Source organism: Xylaria bambusicola (genome assembly GCF_022495145.1).
Source record: "Xylaria bambusicola strain CBS 139988 unplaced genomic scaffold F5B22scaffold_19, whole genome shotgun sequence".
Lineage (NCBI taxonomy): Eukaryota > Fungi > Ascomycota > Sordariomycetes > Xylariales > Xylariaceae > Xylaria > Xylaria bambusicola.
Window position 1 is genome coordinate 96,518 of NW_025953572.1, and position 18,778 is coordinate 115,295.

Consider the following 18,778-nt stretch of genomic DNA (forward strand, 5'->3'; position numbering starts at 1 on the left):
CATGTCTATGTCTATATCGATATCAATGGCAATATCAAAACTCCGTTGGCTGTGGAGGAGGGGGGTTTAAGAGGGCAGATATGGAGATTAGATATCTCAATGGATACAGTACCGGTTTTGTCGGTGGGCTTCTGTTTTCTTCGTCCACCGAGGACAGAAGAATGTATCAGGTAGTACCGAGCATCGGATTCCCCAAGGACAAACCTATGACTAAACACCTAGAGGTACTTGATGATACCACGACTCTCTGCTGCAGTACATGCATCGTTCAGGTACCATGTACACGAAAGGGCTGACCAGGGGCGAAGGTCACACGGGGGCGAAGAATCTGCTCTGAGGCAAAGAAGGCTTGACAAATTTAGGGGTTTGCTCACTGCAGCCCACTAAAGCCCACTATTCCCACTCTACGAAGTATCCGTGTCCACCGAGAGAGGAGCGAAGAGGAGCAAGACTCGCGAGAGGAAAAAAACAGAGATCTACTTAACCCGCCGAGCCCGCCAAGCCCAGGTACGGGTCTGGTGCGGGTCTGGTACGGGCATAGGCGCTGCACAAGCGCCGCACCGCTCTGCACGGTTTCCCACAGCGGTGTCCACAGCAGTGTCCACAGCGTATCCATAGCGTTCCCACCGTCGTGGCTAAATGTGACCAGCCGCGCTGCGAGATTGCTTCTTTGCATAGAAAATGATAGGCAGGCGAGGCGGGCAGGCCTTGGCCTGCATTGACACTTCTGGGCCCTGGGTGGATATGGGTGAAGATCCATCGACAGAATCGACACCTTCTGCATACGCTGCTGGAGATAAGAGAGGATAAAAGAGGGTGAGGCCCCCATAATCTGTCTGTAACAGATCCTGTTAGTGCTGCGCGAACGAGATGATCAAAACAACCACCGTGTTCCATTGCTGTCCAGTCGGGTCGATTTCTGACGTATCGTGCATTCCACGTATGGGATTTAAAAGTAGGTCCATTGATACCGAAACCCCGGCAGACCCTTGGATCCAGTTTTCCATATCGCTTGATGGCCGAGATAGGACCTCCTCCTCCTCCTCCTTCGTCTTACTGACAACAGATTGCGTGCGTGTACGTGTAGTATGGTAGCCTGTCTGTTGGATGGACACGTGGGGCAATATTTGATTTTACAGGTCGCTACACTAAGACGAAGGAGGAGAGCTACGGTAAATTAGGTAGGTACAACAAATACAGCTTTCCGGACAGATCGTGAGAATGGAGGGGGATCAAAAGAGAGCTGCTGTGAAATGAATACGGAAAATATACCAATAATGAAAAATCTAGATGCTCAGCTGACGAGTCTTAGCGAACGGGAGTTAAAAGTAGACAGGGCAGACAGGGCAAGCATCCCGCGCCCAGAACAAAAGAGACGAAGAGACGAGGCGCTGGGCGAGACGCAGCCGAGACCGAAACAGAGATCCACCCTCGTCCCCAAAATTGGGTCCGGTGTGGTTGCTACGACTCTGCTAGGCCTGGTACCTGGCGAGCTGGGCGCGGGATGTTAATAGTGAATGAGGTTAATGACCGACCTGAACAATACTTGATGCTGACGATATTACGGAGTATAATAATCCCAGACTCTTGCGGCGCAAGCTGACGACGAGCTCACTCAGCACTCAGCAGCCAAGTGACAGCTTGTTCTTTTGAGCACATAAGTATGGTGTAGATACCTCAACGCTTCTAGAAACGGAAGCCGGCAACATGATTTAGGTATTTCAAGTTGCCAAAGAATGCTGTAGGTCCTACTGTATGCAAGTGGATAAGAAGATCCAACACAACGCACAAACATGCATCTCACCGCTCATTACTAGAGGTAAGTATGAGGTACCGTATGTAAAACATGTTGTAATGTAAATGCAGTGTACGTGCTAGTGCTAGTGTACCTACATACATTACATAGCATCATCCATCGGAGTTAACGCACCAGCAGCAGCGAGGACAAACAATTTCCCACATGACACTAACCGCGTGTGATGTTACTCCACGCTTCCATCCAAGGTCACGATACTTGGCAAGTGGGCGGGAAGGAAATGGATGAATAAAAGATGAGACGAGACGAGGCTAGTGTACCTGCACTAACACATTCGAGGACCGCGGGATGCTGTCCGGGAACTAACATACATATTATTTTACCAACGAACACTTACCTATTTACATACCAATAGTACAGAATCAGTAAACTCCGATCATAAGTAGAGGTTTCGCTCGGTCCTGATCCTGATCCTGCAGCAGTAGGTTGTATACCATACCATATCTCTACAGTGAAGAAAAGCCAAGTAAAAATAATGCAACATGACAAACAAATCGCTTTACCGACTCCTTTTCCCATCGTCGGTGATGGATCGTGAGCTGCATCGCGGAGCTGTCACGTTACTCACCCGAAACGCGCGTTGGGGGGTTGTTTCGGACCCAGTCGATGAATCCGGAATTAAAAATCACTAATTTTAAGATTCCTAGGTACACTAAGACATACTTACCTACTGTACAATAGGTACCTACTTACAGGCCTCGTGGCCTACCTACCTATACGTTCTGGGCAAGGAGGTAAAGTAGGTACCTGAGCATTACTACAACGCTACGGTACATTTACACGATCTTATGTTTACACTGCATTGCATTACTTTACCCACTTCCTGGTAATGTACGTACGCATAAGCTTGCTTGCTTGCTTGCGAAACGCAATGCACGCACGCACGTAAGTAGTGTACGCGCCGTGTTTGCGGAGAGCGTGGGGTTGGGGATCCAGACCGACTATGTACCTTGATACTACATAGCAATCAGGTAAGATACTTACTTACCTACTCTACTCTACTTTGAGAATATACTTACATATACTCATAGGTATGTCGATTTGTCCAGGCGGAAAAGCCGGGTTGGCTGGTTGATGATGCGCGCATCAATAGATTTGTGCTGCCTAGGTAGGTAAGACACCTATACAAGTCCAGTGCTCGCTTGTGCTGGGACGGGTCCGATATAACAAATTTATATACTAAAGTAAGTATGGCGGAATTGCGAATCCGGACCTCTAGCAGAGATGAATAACAACACGTGGGGGGACTGCGCGACGGGGTCGAAGTCAGCCGTACTCTCATCGCCACACATTTAATGGTGCGCTCCCAAGGAGGCGAGACGAGGGGATCCTTCCTTGACCTTGTCGGTTTGTTCTTCGAGGCGTGTAGCACTATGAAACTGAAGTTGCACCAGAAGGACACAACTGGGCTTGTCCGAAATATGAGGAAGTCTATGTCTCTTCATTACACCATACACCAAGCCGCCGCATACTTGGCTGCCTATCCCATTTATTCCGCTAGTACCGGCGAGAAGAAAACCCATGTCTATCTATGTACGTAGTAAGTACACCCAAGACCGGAAGATCGGACTAGGTAGGTAGATGCCCTCCCTGTTGAGGCATTTAAACCAGCTCAGACGGCGACGGGTGCGTGCTCCCGGAGTCTCACGTGCACTGGCATGCCATCTTTGGGATGGACAATACCGTCGCCACATGAGTACAGACGTTGCCCGTCGATTTTGGCATTGGGGGTCGCCTTGGAACTTCTACAGACGCGTGAGCAACATTAGTATTCAGTTTCGGCCGTGCTGATATTGCCGCGAGGGTTCGCAATTCTACAATGGTGGAGGGGTGGGATAAAACTATCTGACTCACTTCTGCGCATCCCACTTGTCCCACGCCTCCTCAATGTCAAACCGTCGGGCGGTAAGAACGGACACAATTCTCAGCTCGACCATCGCAAGCTCCATTCCAATGCAGTTTCGCGGGCCTATCGAGAATGGCGCCCACGCATTGTTATTCACCGGGTGTAATGGATCACCTTCAGGGGCTGTCCATCGCTCGGGGATGAACTCCTCGGGCCTCACCCAGTAGTTGGGGTTGCGGGCGACCCCCGGAGCTGACAACCACGCGCCCCAGCCGTCCATTGGGAAGCGATTCGACCAGCCTGGGGCTGTCAGAGCGAATCCTGGTGGCACTTTACGTACGGTCGCTGCGAGAGGATGGAGTCTTAACGTCTCCTTGATGACGCCAAGGGTATACGGGAGCGAGTATAAGAGGTGAGGTGATTCTGTAAGAACGTCTGCTGCCTTGCTCGGATCCGGCCCGAATACTGCATCGTGCTCTGCGCGCACTTTCGCCATACACTCAGGATGATCATGCAATAGTTTCGCCATGAAACACATCGTCGCGGCTGTCGTGTCGTGCCCGGCGAAGAGGAAGGCCTTCAGATTAGCCAGGAGCCGGTCGACGAATTCCTCGGTGGGCTTCTCCCTCGAGGCGTTAGGATCATCTTTGTCAATATACTTGATCGCTAGATCTACAATGGTCTTGACTTGAGAGTCGTTTGACTCCTTCTGGACGAGTTTATTCTGGATTTGAGGCATTACGGAATCCCTGATGGTTTTATTGTTGCGTCGTGCAGCTGCTAGATCCCAGGGCATGCGACCTAGTGGCAGAGCTCGAGCAGCATTGGCACCGGAGCTCATAATTCGAATCTGGTCTAATAAAGCGGACTTGAGGGGACTGGAGCTGGAGTCGGTGCGCTGTTGCTCATGGAGGCGCATACCTCTGTGAAGTGTCAGGCAAAATCCTCACGAAATCGTGCGGATATCCTTCAGAAGTGATCTTAGAACTCACAGTGCTGCCCTACAGATGATATCAAAGGTGAGATTTATTGTCTTGTCGTCAAGTCGAAACACGGGCCCGAATTGTCCTTTGGCCCCAGCTAGATCTTCCAATTTGGAGGCGAAGATAGAGACTTCCTCAATGAGAGCGGGAAGCATCGCTAGCAGATTTCGCTGGCTGAAACCGGGGTTGAACCTGGACCGCCAGGTCTTCCATTCCGCGCCCTCATTAGACACGATGTCGAGGCCATCGGTGAGTGGTAAAAGGTACTCTGTCGACAAGTGTGATTTGGGCAGACTCGGGGCTTGTGCGAATTGAGAGGCGGAGACCGGGTCATACACAAGCGCCAGCGGAATCTCGACGGGCCAGATGTCCAAGTATACGACGGGCGGCGGGAAGTCGAGGTCTGGGAAATACCTTTTGCAGTTCTTGATAAGCCATGTGTGGAATGAGTAGAAGTTGGCGTCCGGCGGGTTCTCAGCTCGCCAGTCGCCGAGGACTTTTAGGTGGCCCAATAGCCATGAGTGAGGCAAAATGGGCTGCGATGGTTGTCAGCGTTGACGATCCCCCTCCCATTGTCATACTCACTATTCCCTGCGCTTTCAGTGCCTTCACGCGCGACCGTTGTACATAACCCCGGTACAGGAGCCGGATCACCACTGCATTTTACGCCGGATTAGTAAGTAGTCTTCTACTAGTAAGTGGGATGGATCTGCGAGCGTGATGCAGATGTATGAAAGTGCCGTTAACGTAGTTGTTGCATGGGGTTCGGTTCTTGAGGAAGTCTTGGAAGTCGTATGACGATGCTCCCGACATTCCCCATCAACCCAATCCACCCTTCCAAGACAATACCTAGAGTAAGGTAAGCACTTACAGAGTGCGATGACCGCTCCGACAGCGCGGAACAGCATCGAATTAGTCGCACCACCAATGCCCATGTTGCAATACGCAATATGGTTTGCAGCAAGCAGGGAAGCAAGGCTTTCTCGAAAAAGAAACGGCCAAAGTTGTAATTGGCTGCGCGCGTCACTGGTGTTCGAATGTGGCTGCTTCTCGCCCTTTAAATACAGGATCGAAGGGTTCGTCCGTGGAATTTCGTGCCTAATCGAGCTGCCGCTGATTGGCCTGGCCTCGACGTACTACTGTAGGTAGGTACAGTACAGTCCTAGGTACCTCGCTAGGTACTTGTAGTAGGGCTGATACATGTGTAGATAGCGGCTGATAGGGGCAGCTAGGTAGCGGTTAGCGGTTAGCAGAGGTAGCGGGTACTTAGCAAGCACCTGGTGCAGTTAGCTGCAACAAACCTTCCTGCTACCTAGGGATCTCGCCCCCATCACCAACTGCATACAATGGATGGTCACTGCTTAGATCGTCACGGCCCTCATTAATGATGGCGAACACAACGGGCGGGAGAGCATGAGAGTCTGAGGCGTAAGGCTAGGTAGCTTTTTGGGTACTACCAAATCTAGGTATAGCTTAGGGGATCAAACTGGTGGGTATGCGGCGCAATTTTAGGGGATGCCATATCAGTCGGGAAGGTGAGAAAAGGGGCATGTACGGAGTATAAACAGATTTATATTCCCCGAGAAGCCGGCGGCCCTTCACATCCGGAGCAAGAGTTGTCGTTTACAGTCCACGAGGGTCTTCAGCACATCAATCACACACACACACACACACCCTTTCACCCTTTCATCTCGTTGTTACCAAATAGCTTTCAGTGATTTTCCGCCCATCGTCTCGAAACAACTGCATTGCCCGGAAGCTCCGAGAGCCCTAATCAGAAAGAAAGAGGCACGGTATCAGCAATGACGAATACGAGTACGACACCAACAGAGACATCGGGGCGTTGGGAGGTCCTGCACTTACAGCCATCGATGTCCTCCTCATAAGACCGTGCTACCTTGCACTTGTTCTGGTCCGCCACCGGCTGTGTCGTCAGCGTCGGGCAGTTGACGTAGCAAGGTGTGTCCATCGTCTTTTGCAGCGCGTCACCCTTCCACCCAAAGAGGTAGTCACCGTGACTGCCATAGCCAGTCCTTTTTTCCCGCGAAGAGGGCATCGTTAGCCAAACGTGGCGCTCACAGATCTAGGGATTACCTTGTTGACAGGTTACGTGATTGATACTTACTGGTCGCCGAAGCTCCAAACGAATGGCTGCGAGCCATCCTCAGGCCAGTCCTCCGGATTATTGAACTGCCTCGTATCCCAGACGGTCTCATACATCACTGAAAATATCGAAACGTGTTAGTCCAGATCCTCATTACGTATGTGTAGAATTGCGCAGCCAATGACAGCCACGCTTTTGAATCACATATACACGTACTACGACAGCAGTTAGCTCTGGTAATCCTACCCACGCCGGATCTAGCAAACCGGCACAGCAGGTTTTGATACGTACCATTGTGGCACGGGAACGGGATGAGATGCCGGGCATGGCCCCCGGGAGTCGAAGGTGCCGTTGGCCGGGTATGCCACTATACAGACTCGTCGTTAGAAAAATGCCGCTTTGGAAAATGACTTCTCTCTCGCTCGTGAGAAGCTTCAAGATCAGATGAAAACTGGAAACCTGATAAGACGAAAATTCGACGATTCGAGAGAACGTACTATGATCCATATGATTTGCGGTGTCCAGATTCTTGCCGTCCCAGCACCTATTTCATTGTCAGCTAACCTCTCGAGCGCCATTTCTCGACAACACTTACGTCGGGAACCGAATATTAGCCATGATACCAGCTACAGCCGCAATCGTCAGTACGACCAACATAGATGGATGAAGATTCCATCAAGTTAAAAAGATTACCTGGGCAAGGCTTGTTGGGAAAGTTCTTCGTTTCGGGGAAGCGAGTCCCGGGATCTTGCAGACAGGTAAAGGTGACCTGTCTGAAGCGGTTGGAGTCATAGGCGGTATGAGTAAGGGGATCACCGATGATCATCCGGAAGCCGGGTCTGAACGCGGTGACCTTAGATGTCTGCTGATAGTCTGCTAGGCCGTTTTGCATGTAGTAGACGGTCATACCGCCCTCGGCACCCTCGAAGCCAACATTCGGCATAATTGGTACCCTCTTGAAGGTTCCGTTCCTGGCTTGGAAGAAGAGTACCGCCGTCCAATAATTTGACGAGTCTTCTAAGAACTGGCAGGTTGTACAGCTCGACTCGCCGGGCATATCCTTGGCCGGGTCCATCGTCACATTGAAGGAGTTCTATCTAACATCAGTATACCGACCTTTTATCCCGAGAACATGTCAAACTCACGCCACCGATGATTTGGTGTAGATGAGGAGATGGTTTCATGCCAGGATTGACCAAGGGGTCGACACGGTCAATAACTGCAATTGGACTGAGTTAGTAATCTCTTGAGACAAGAGCAAGAAGATGACTATAGAGATAGCATACCGAGCTGAGTGCATGAGAATCTCAGGAGGGCAGCGGCTGGCGCCGCCAGGGCAAGCGCTGTCATCGAATTCCAATGCATCTTGATATCAGTTTTTTCGATCCTTCTAGTCTTCACTTCGGATTATTCAGGAGCTAGCGACGACGACTATGATTACAAAAACGGGGCAAAAGAGGAGAAAATATCAACAAAGGGGGCTTCCAGCAGGTTGAGGGATCTTATCTATCCCAGCGGCCTCACCCTACCTTATATCAATCTCCCATGTGGCAATCTCGGTTCATAAATTCTGAAGCGCGATATCATATATATCGCTGTAGGCTTGGATTGTCGCCTACAGACTACCCCGACCGAACGAGGACCAATCGACTCCCTCGCCTCCCACTCGACCTACCGGTGTGATCGCTTATGATTTGCCGGCAACATTACCCTGTTGCTATCTAATTTATTCACTTTACAAGAGTAGCAAACGAGTATTCCAGAATGGCGATGGTTAAAAGGGCCATGTACCGGGGTGTACACTATATGTATGAAATAAGCCGTACCAATGAGATGAGTGCCTGGTTGAGTTCGCCGCAGCTATCAAATACGCTCGGCAATACGACAGTCATGAAAAGGAGCCTGGCTCCAAGACATGAATTCTCATGGAGTGAGCGCTTATCGGTGTCTCGTTACTACACGGCACTATCACGGTGAAGTATAAATCCCTCTATTCACCAGGGGCTTAAGCTCATATTCTCATCATGGCTAGTTCTGTTGAGCGAAGCTTCACCTCATGATGCGGTGCACTCGGGTGATACTAGTCGCACTTATATGAGAGTTGGCGAGAGAAACCCTCTCTTTACTTGCGTCATTCTCCGATGAGTGAGATGCCCTCAACTGACCTTTATAGGAATATTTCGGGACTGTACAAAGATTGCACTATTCTACTTAAGTAGGCAATGTTAAGTCAGTGGCATCTGTGCCAGCTTTTTTACATAGCAGCGCACGTGAGCAGTAACTATCAAATTCGGATATACCTTTTCACTTCGTTAGCCCTCACAATGCTATTCTTGGCCTCGGGGATCCAACACATGAGAGACATTACCCTATCACTCTCAACCAACTATAATGCCCCGCTCTGCTTCTCTACCTCTTCTTGGAGAAACTCAAAACCACGAATATAGTCTCTCGTCCTAGCGCCATCGGCTTACGGCTCGAATGATATCCAGTAGGAACCGAGAGCATGCAAGGCATACACATATTCTCACTAGTAGCTTATGCCAAGAGAAAGGACAGGATGGCTCGTGTTGCGAGGCCAATCTTCTACCCAGAACTCGACAGCGAGCGAGCGAGCGATTGTCATAGCCTATACCATCATTGTCAATGCTCACTGGGACAGACCCCGTATTGGTCGGGACGAGGTGGCATCTCCAAAGCGGACCTCGATAGATACCCACACCCCGCGGGATACGAGGTTACGTTGTAGTAAGGCGGTAAGTGCACACGAGATACCTACCTACCTACTTACTCACTTACCCTCTGGATACGCAAGTGGGTGTTATACGCCAAGCCGATGGTGAGGTATATCCCATCTACTTGGCAGGTCCTGTTGGATTTACATACACTTAAAATAGCGAGGTATCTATGTATAGGTAACTATCACAAGCCAAACATTTACCCCGGCTGCCGTGGTCCGTTGGTACCGAGTTAGTTAGTTGGCTGTGTCCAGCGGGTCCCAATGCCGATTGGATCCCAACCAACGGGTTTCAGTTAAAGTCGTAACACAAAACACTAAATCCAACGTCTATACCACATAACCACATATCTATGTAGAATCCAACAGCAGCAGCAGCATAACTTGTGCCATTATATACACAAGATAGAGATGCACTGCACGATTTCAGGTCTGCTAATATATTACACCAGCGCTGTAACGCTCAACAACCAGTCGAGCAGTTAAGGAAAAACCAGACAGATTCTGACGGCGTAGTTGACAGCCAAGAACGAAAAGTACCGCGGCGATCATACCGGCAGCTTGTATACCTACATCCAATCGCATCCATGGCATATCATATCATATAGGTATACAAGGCTTAATCTACACCATACAATAAACCTCCCGAGCCTCACTTCCTCCTTCACTCCTCTGCCCAGGTCAGTCAGAGAGAGACAAACGAGGTGAGGAGGAATTGTTTTGTCGGGCCGATCCGCAGATAGATAGATAGGTGGATGAGGCGCAAATTCTAAACTGAGCAAGGTCTCTTCTCATATCACGTTCTTGTTGGCTTCCTATTCAGGGTTCTAGGATTCTCCGCCTTACTCGGGATCCTACAGATCCGCTGCAAACCTGGTGGTGAGACAATTCCTTGAGTCTATATCATCATGACATTTTACAATTTGAATTAACTAGATCCAATTAGACTGGCCAAAATCTTCAACCTCAATATTTGCCGTGCCAAATGTACACCACATATTGAATGTTAGACATTATAGAATTGAACAAATTTTGTACATTAATATAGCCGCAGCACTACTATGAATGTACTAAGTGCGCCATAAGTAGCTTCTAATTCTAGTGCCTGACCTCGACGTGATCACCTTGTCGGCTTCCGTGGATAGATAACAATGGGTGTCTAAACTCCCTTCCTTCATCTCCATGCAATCATCAGTATTAGTCCAACCTCTGGGTATCGAAGCCAGAACGGTGGACATGGATATATCAGGCCGTACAATGCGCACCATATCATGCTGCCATCCTCAATGCAATTACCCCTGAATCAGGTCGTTATGTACTCCAAACCAGAAACGCCCGCTTCGTAAAGTCCAAGGAACTGGTATCGACAAGAATCAAGCGGCGGATATGCCTACTTTTCGCGTCAAATGACCTTTATTTTATACAAGCCTCTCATCGCCCAAGCAGCGACCCAGCGCATACAAAGCTACTTGAATCAGAGCGGATGAGAAGAGGTTGGGTTATTGAGCGTGGTTCACAGAGGGTTGAGTTAGGGTCAAAGACCCATCTGTCGCTTCAACGTGAGATCGCCTTGTGATTTTCCACTATTGTGGCAACAGTACCCCTTTTTCGTCTGCCGGAAGTTTGATGTAACTGACAATCTTCTGCGTAAGGTTTGCACACCACGGGTCAACGTAGCCAGTCCAAAGCATAGCTACACCGTAGTTGAGAGGGATCCAGAATGGTAATGCGATAAGCAGCCTTGTCGTGCCAGGGAACATGAGTTTACCGTGCAGGACCTCGCCATTCTCGTTCGTGATATCAGGGGGAACATAAATTCCATACACCATCCAGCAAAGAACGCTGCGAAGCAGAGGACCATGGAGCAGGTAGACAGCGAAGGACTGTTTTCCAAGCCACAGTAGATACTTCGACGACAGAAATTCTCGAATGGCAGGCATGAAATGCAAACCGAGGGTAATCAATTGCAGGCCTATACCCGAGCCATATCGAGGGATCTCACCACCCTTAGGAACGATTTGGCGCAATACCAAGTATTGCCAATGGGACCAAGTAGACCATTCCGGGTGTCCTTCTGGATATGATGCAACGTAGAGGCCGAGAACCAAGAAAATGACAGCAAGAACACGTGAGACTCTTGGTCTTTTAACGAGGAATTCATTTGCCGAAGGAGTATTCTGCAGATCACACATGAAAACACCCCAGAAGAATTGCATGCCGAAGGCAGCTAGATGACGTTAGCAAGTAGCCTGTGGCATTTTTAAGATTCTTGAAGATTGACTTACAATCGCCGCCAATGTAGAAGTAAAAGTAGACTATCAAGCTGGCAAGCATCCGGTATCGTGGCTGCAGATAGGCTGTTGCAACGATAAAGACGTAAACCTGCATACTTCCCCTCAATAGTGGCAGAAGTGTCCACTGGTTTCCATCGTATGCATTCGCACCATGCGTCCAGGTATTGATGATATTGAAGATCAAATGGTTGATGGAGGAGAAAATGTCGCCCATGCGGTCGGGAGCGGTCTTACCACACCACCAGCAATCACTCGACTTTCCCACCAAGAACATTCCAAATTGTGCCATAATCCAGATAATAACAGTAGCGAGCGAGCAAGGGATAATCAGACGAGGGACACGGCTGAGCGCCGATTTGGCGACAGCGTTGAAAGCGACATCCTGGTTGTTTTGACGGTAGAGCTTGATAGGCTTGAGAGCACATACGTAACCAGTGACGAAAGAGAAGATAGTTACGCCGATACGGCCTTGCACAAGGATTCGGAGAAAAGGCCACTGGAGCACCCGAGGAGCTGCCTCAGCAGACGAGGCAGGGAGGAAGAGATCGCCATCGAAAGCGCGTGCGATGTGAGTTAGAACGACGAGTGATGAGGCAAGACCTCTCAAACCCTGTTCACGCATTTGGTTAGTTCCTGACAAGCACAATTGACCTAATAAATCGAGAATTATAATAAGCACTGTCAAGACCTAGCATCGTAGAGCATCCTGCGCAACGCAGAACTCCATTTCAGATTGCTAGACGCCCTCAGGGCTTGACAAGTACACAGTCGTCCAACCATCGAGGCCGAAGGGCGCAGTGATTGAGTCTTCTCCACCGCAAGGAATGCGCATGACCAACACCTCGGGGTTGGAATGATTCCGTTGCATTCGAGAGCGTGGCAGAAAAAGACAAGAGGCTGAGACAATATTCACTTACGTCAACCCATTTCACGTTCCCCTCTTTACCAATCGCCATCTTGTCGTACTATTCGAAAAAACCACCGGATGCTTCTATCGATGTTATATCATGAGTTCCGAATTGCTAAAGTAGTGACGACGGTGAATTTGTTTGATGGCTAGATGATGTACCGGCTCGGAGTGTGATAGGTAGCAGGGATGCTGTGCCGTCTTGAGCTCGGACAAAGATTATGATGATGCTTGTAGGACCGCAAGGTGGACGTTTTGTGTTGGAGGCGCGGCGTCACACAAAGTCTGGACACACAAGGATACTGCGAACGGTAGTTGGAAGCCGGGATAATGTACAACTAAGTGGCTGCCGTAGGGGACGGGCGGATTGTGTAATATTATAGGTGGCGAACGATGGAACGACTGTGGTTGTAGATAAGTTTTAAGAGAGCGACTGGCCGCACGGGCGGGAAAGGTATACGGTCGGGTAGGTAGTATGCGAGACAGCAATCTATACACCGTGGCGATGATTATCGTATCGTATGAACAAGACGAATGAATTACGAATAAAAGACCAGAAACTGTCAGCGATCGTCGAATGCTAAGACGACGAGGCCAGTTTATCTGTCGGAACAGACGGCTCTGGGGGAAAGAATTGAAACACACAAGAGAGACAGACAGGGACAGAGAGAGGAAAAAGACAAGAAGAGTCTCTCGACGACACGCAATCTCCAAGAGGGGACAGGACCTGGAGTTAAGAAGAGAGAGTGAGTGCGTGCCAGGAGGGGGTGGAGGTCATGGGTCGATGGATCAGAATACCTGGGTCGGTACAATGGGTACGGCGATGGGGTACTGCGATGGGTAGGTAGGTACTTTAACTTAAAGCGTAGGAGGTAGCAGATTCCTGCACTAAGTTAGGGCTCCAGCAGCACCTACTGGGTACTATAAGTACACTATAAGCACTTGCTGGCATTGCCGCTACCGGTAGGTGAGGCTGGGCGAGGTTAGGTTAGGTTAGGTAGCTCGGTAGGTGCTGTTGCGCGTGTCTTGGGCGTTACGCCACCATCCGCCGTTACAGTACCATGTCCAGCACTACATAACCAAGACCACAGCGCATGCGACGATCACAAGACAAGTAGCGAAATAGCGTGGCTAAGTTATGTTACTAGGCTGGCTAGGTAGTGGGAAAAGGGGTGGCTAGGAGTACGTGTAGGGGGGCAGAAGGGGGCATTCGTCGACCTTCCGGCTTGCGCATGGATGCGACAGGCCGGCCTGCGGACGAGGCCAATCAACTCGCACACCGGGCTCAAAGAGCACAAGGAACCCCAGATCTGTTCGCGTCTCTAGCCTGCCCAGACCTGCCCAACAAGGTCTTAGGACAACTCTGTCCAAGCCGGAAGGAGAAAGAATCTCAGAGTCATAGGGCGAACTTGACCGTTATACTTACGGCACCGAGAGTCGCGGATCTGACGTCTTCTAATCTACACGTTGTGCCCTATTACACTAGTATATTGCACTATTCCGACTACCACAAGGTATGGCCTCCGCCTTCTCCCCGGAAGCTGTTGTCGTGTGCAGACACGTACGCAGCATCGGTCAAGTATATGTATTCATGCGGTGTCCGGCTGCGGTTCCAGGACAAGGCATTACTAGGAACCGACTTGCTTCTTCAATCAATGTAAGACGAAGATGAGATATCATGTGTAAAGATGTGTCCCACTGTCCAAGAAACACCTACAGTAACGTGTCACAGGCCTTATTTAGGTAATCTGACAGTTGCTGTACTCGCCCTGTCCAACTCACAGCGATCAGTCGCACTACATGAAGGATCAAGCTACGCCTACAAGTATCAGCCACGTTTATGTACTATGTAGATATCATGTTTCCATCATTGATAGACTACTACTCACTAAAAAAAAGGATGGAAACAGTTTGGAATCTGTGGTCTCCTACATAGTAAGTAGCCCACTCCAACGCTACAATAATAGCTGTCTCCTAGTCTTCTGTCTAGCTTCCTAATGGGTAATTTATCGTGCGCTTACAATAGGTAGCGCCATACACGCCGCATCCAGCCACGGGCAGCAGCTCGCGATGTCTTACAAACTCGCCGGCATATAAAATCCACCGTCACACGCAACTGAGGACGAGCACAAAACAACAAAACTCCCGGCTATGGCGGCGGATCATAACTCGCAACAAGGGAGGATACTTGGCATACGTGTGTCTTCACATGAGAAAGCGTTGTTGTATCGGTTATCACGGTTCACGGTTATCACGGCCTTCCTTGCCTCTGGTTGCCAAGGCTCCGTTGATCCCGCCGAGATTCTTGGCATCTTGGCTGCATTGACTGTTATATGCTAGTGTATTATATCTCGGTCTGGTGAGAGTTCCGCCCCTTAAGGAACCCCTATTTCCCCCGTTCTTTTCTTTCGAACAAAATACCAAGAAAGTCTGGGCAGAGGGAAGTAAATTTGTTGAGCGCGACTTTCTAGTTTTCCTCTTCTTAGTATGTTTCTAGAAGAACAAGACTCCCATAATCAACGCGCTACTGTCCATAGTACGCGTCGTTCACAATAGTACCCTTTTTTATTGTATCAAGCTGGGCGATAGTGTATCGACTGACTCATGGGCAGTACTTTGCTCCCACGACCATGATTCTCGTCAGAGGAATGCCAAGAGCCATCGACACGAATCGTGGCGGCATTGCTGTCATCCACCTGTTTGTGCATATAAGTACTTAAAAAAGATACATTTATCTGATGCACAGTAGGATCACATCAATACATACAGTAGCATACAGATTATCGTCCTACGGGTGACTTTTTATAGCCTATTCCATCTCTACATAGAAGGAGCCTGTTTCGTGTAAGCTCCAACTGGGCGTGAAGACCATCAAATGTGTGTAGCTGACATAGAGTGTAAATAGTATATATCACCCGGCGACTATGGTATTCAGAGGTATGTTGGTAAATTTTTAATAATAATAAAATAAAATAACATAACATAGTTAACATATAAAAAATAATATCGGTCTGCTAAACTTTTCAACAATTCAAATGTCGAACTATTTCCCCCCCATACCGTATAAGCTTTGTAAGAAGAAACGAAGAAGATACCTGGGCTATGATAGACCCCGAAACAGGATCTCCGACACATTACCAACAACCAATCATGCTAACTGGCTGTGTTCTTGGCAATGTAAGATCAGCCGTTAATAGCCACCTAGAAAGGAAGCATCTCCAGGGCGATCATATCATATGGAAAATCACGAATAACCACATTCATCTGACGGCATTTAAAGGTGAGATACCTAGATGCTTACTTACACTACCGGTGCCTCCGCATGGACGCTCTTGCAACTCACGATCCATTTCTATTGGAACGAGGCAAAGCTATCCAGTGTACTGTACATAGTAGAGGCTAATAGGCCTGTAAGCACATTTCGCTAATCTAGGGTTAATTACGACAACTCTGGATGAACCAAGATCTCCAGCCTGATCTTTAAATACAGGCAAAAAGTGCTCGTAAGGACTATGAAAAAGGAGTGACATTTGCTTACTGACATTCAGACCACGACAACTGGAACCGAGTTATGCTTATTGGTTGCTTTCAAGGTGTAGTAGTTTGCACCAAGCAGGCCAGGGTATGGTGTCAGCCACTGATGATCCTCGCATGTCCTGCATACTATATTCGACCTTAATCTTCAGCCCCAATCACGATGGATCCAGGTTATACTTAGGGCAAATCCAACAAAATACAGAAATATACTTACGGTATGTGCCATCCTACGGTAATGCAGATCACGATTCAACGTCCTTATCAGCTTCACCTTCTCGGTGTAACAAGCTTTACTTAATTCCTACCCATGCAGCTAAGTATGCAAAGCTCCGTAGTAATAGCGTGAGTTAAGTAGATTAAAAACGCGGTTTGCCTCGCGCCATCGTCTTATCTTACATCAGCTCAGAGTGTAGCTCCTCTACTTAGTAGTCGACAGATTATAACAAGGTAACAACTACTAGTAGACAGCCCTGGCAATCGTTGGGGGCCATTTCCTCATTCTATAAGCAACTCTTAGTTAGTGCAGGGTAATTTTGCTATAGGATTTCATCGCAATATTACGACGTACGGTATATACCTAGTCGAGCCCTACCAACCAACCCCCGAACGTTAGGACTTTTCGCAATTTCCGGAGGTTGGATCATCCTAGGCCAATCTCAAACAATTCCTATCTCTCTACTTACGTCTCGCATAATGTGTGCTCAACATTTGGCTTTTGGGCAATGAAAGACGTAGTAGCCACCTAGTTTGCTTTTTTTCCTAAGTATGAAAGCAGTGTAAATGCACGTCACCGGCGAATCAATTCAAATTTAAGGTTATCTCCATGTTGTCGTTAATATTGAGTAGACAAGACGTGAGAAACTACATGCCGACAGGCGCTAGTCTCTATTCATCCCTAAAGTGATATGGTATTTGAGAGAACATTGGCTTTATCTTAGGGATATACTAAGGTCACCCGAAAGCATTCATCGTTTCGATAGAACGAGGACCGAGGCTCGCAGTTATTGCTCTTTGAGAAACAGCGGTTTGAGAAATTTTTCCCACATGCATATACTGTGCTCATTCATGCGACCATCCATGGATTAGAGAGAGAACAAATAAGCGGCTGAAATTCCTTAGCCAAGGCAGCGGCTATAATTGTATAATCACCTACCTACTCCAAATCAGCTGAACGCGCCAAAGTGGGATAACGCCAGCAACTCAAGCGCCACTAAGTCGCCATGCTCAGGGTTGAGTTCAAATGCCTATCGGTCCATGTTCACGCTAGGTGTTCCGAAGCCTCGAAGCCCAGGCCCTACAGCTTGGAGTATAGTGCAGATCAAGCAGTGAGGCTGAAGCAGTAGTTTCACGTGGAGGGTGCGTTCAACTATTCCTTGTCGGGCTGTCTCACAGTTAGACACACCTCTGCAGAATCGGCCGCTTAGATTCGAAATGAGATTCTCAAGAAACCAGGCATCTGATAGTATCAAGTTACCCGCCATGTAATATATCGTCTATATCGAGTCTTACGGACTTTGTAGACATGATATGCCTGAACTCTACACATATATAATGTAGTATTCTCACCGAAGCAGCGACCAAAGTTTCATAACACAACCCTTCACTCCTATCCGTATTCCAAGCACTCTGGCCTATACTTTGATCTCAAGTTTAAGTTGTTTATTTGCAGTGAATTTCCAACTTCGGCAGAGTTCGGTGAGGACGTTGGGGATCAGAGTTTATTTCCTCTAATATGCGTATCGTACCGTATTATTCTCGCGTTTTAGAACTCCTTCCAATCCAGCGCGGACAGGGCGACCGGCCATTATGTTCTTTAGTGTTACGTTAGGCTTACTACTTTGACCGGCAATACCTGACAACGGAGTAGGTGTCATTGACGTGACGAGGGAATGGAAATTAGCCGAGGTGGACCTTAGTTACTACCTCTCGGGCTTTCTTTACATTGCTACCTGCCAGCCTGAAGGTACTAAAAAACTTCAATATCATTGTAATCTATATGCTGTTCAGCGCTTTCGTGTTCTATTCAAACTGTACTTATCCATATGAGACCAAAATCTCGGCCGTCGAGCTTAGCTCTATCTTCATCCTATCAAGAATAACAAGAGCAGCAGATACTGGGCTTGGAATTGAGAATTCAGATTACAATGATCAACTAGGGCTGCATGAGTCCTTGACCAACCAACTCCTTCTTGGCTGTTGGTGGCTTCACTCGACTCTAATATATACAACTTGCCAGCCCAGACCGCCTAGGTCTCTGGGGTCTGTTTCAAGAAACGAAGTCTGTATAACCTCACTTTCCAATATCGCCCAATATTGCTTGCATGTCTTGAAAGATCATGAACAGCCTGCAATGGTCCTCCGTACGGCCGAAGCGCAAGGCGAACTGCATATTCAGCTGGCACAGAGGTTATGCGTGTAACATCAAGAATGCTTCCGCTTTCTGTCCCTCCTTTTCCTATCCTTCTCTGTTTGTTTCCACCACCGAGCCCCTGAGAGGCGGAAAGCCTATCTACGGGAATAGAGTAGTGATAATTACTCGTTCAAGGCCTATTAA

At 48.5% G+C, this 18,778-nt stretch overlaps 3 protein-coding genes across 3 annotated transcripts; all 3 read right to left on the reverse strand.

The window, feature by feature from the left end:
• Positions 1–3,263: 3,263 nt before the first annotated feature.
• On the reverse strand, positions 3,264–5,713 carry F5B22DRAFT_136985 (vera protein). The gene is made up of 5 exons (XM_047969006.1): positions 5,517–5,713; positions 5,231–5,301; positions 4,655–5,181; positions 3,671–4,585; positions 3,264–3,561 (listed from the first exon to the last, which is right to left on the reverse strand). Exons 1-5 carry the CDS (start codon positions 5,578–5,580, stop codon positions 3,429–3,431), a joined length of 1,710 nt encoding a protein of 569 aa, XP_047831012.1. The 5' UTR covers positions 5,581–5,713; the 3' UTR covers positions 3,264–3,428.
• Positions 5,714–6,356: 643 nt separating this feature from the next.
• F5B22DRAFT_646255 (uncharacterized protein) lies at positions 6,357–8,114 on the reverse strand (the record flags this gene model as incomplete). The annotated part of the gene is made up of 10 exons (XM_047978706.1): positions 6,357–6,415; positions 6,509–6,678; positions 6,771–6,867; positions 6,954–6,964; positions 7,041–7,116; positions 7,247–7,293; positions 7,345–7,375; positions 7,443–7,842; positions 7,895–7,968; positions 8,036–8,114. 10 exons carry the CDS (start codon positions 8,112–8,114, stop codon positions 6,357–6,359), a joined length of 1,044 nt encoding a protein of 347 aa, XP_047831013.1.
• A 2,797-nt stretch (positions 8,115–10,911) lies between these two features.
• On the reverse strand, positions 10,912–13,366 carry F5B22DRAFT_137313 (acyltransferase family-domain-containing protein). The gene is made up of 4 exons (XM_047969009.1): positions 12,850–13,366; positions 12,698–12,771; positions 11,772–12,390; positions 10,912–11,713 (listed from the first exon to the last, which is right to left on the reverse strand). The coding sequence occupies exons 2-4, from the start codon at positions 12,734–12,736 to the stop codon at positions 11,070–11,072; spliced, it is 1,302 nt and encodes a 433-aa protein (XP_047831014.1). The 5' UTR covers positions 12,737–12,771; positions 12,850–13,366; the 3' UTR covers positions 10,912–11,069.
• Positions 13,367–18,778: the final 5,412 nt, after the last annotated feature.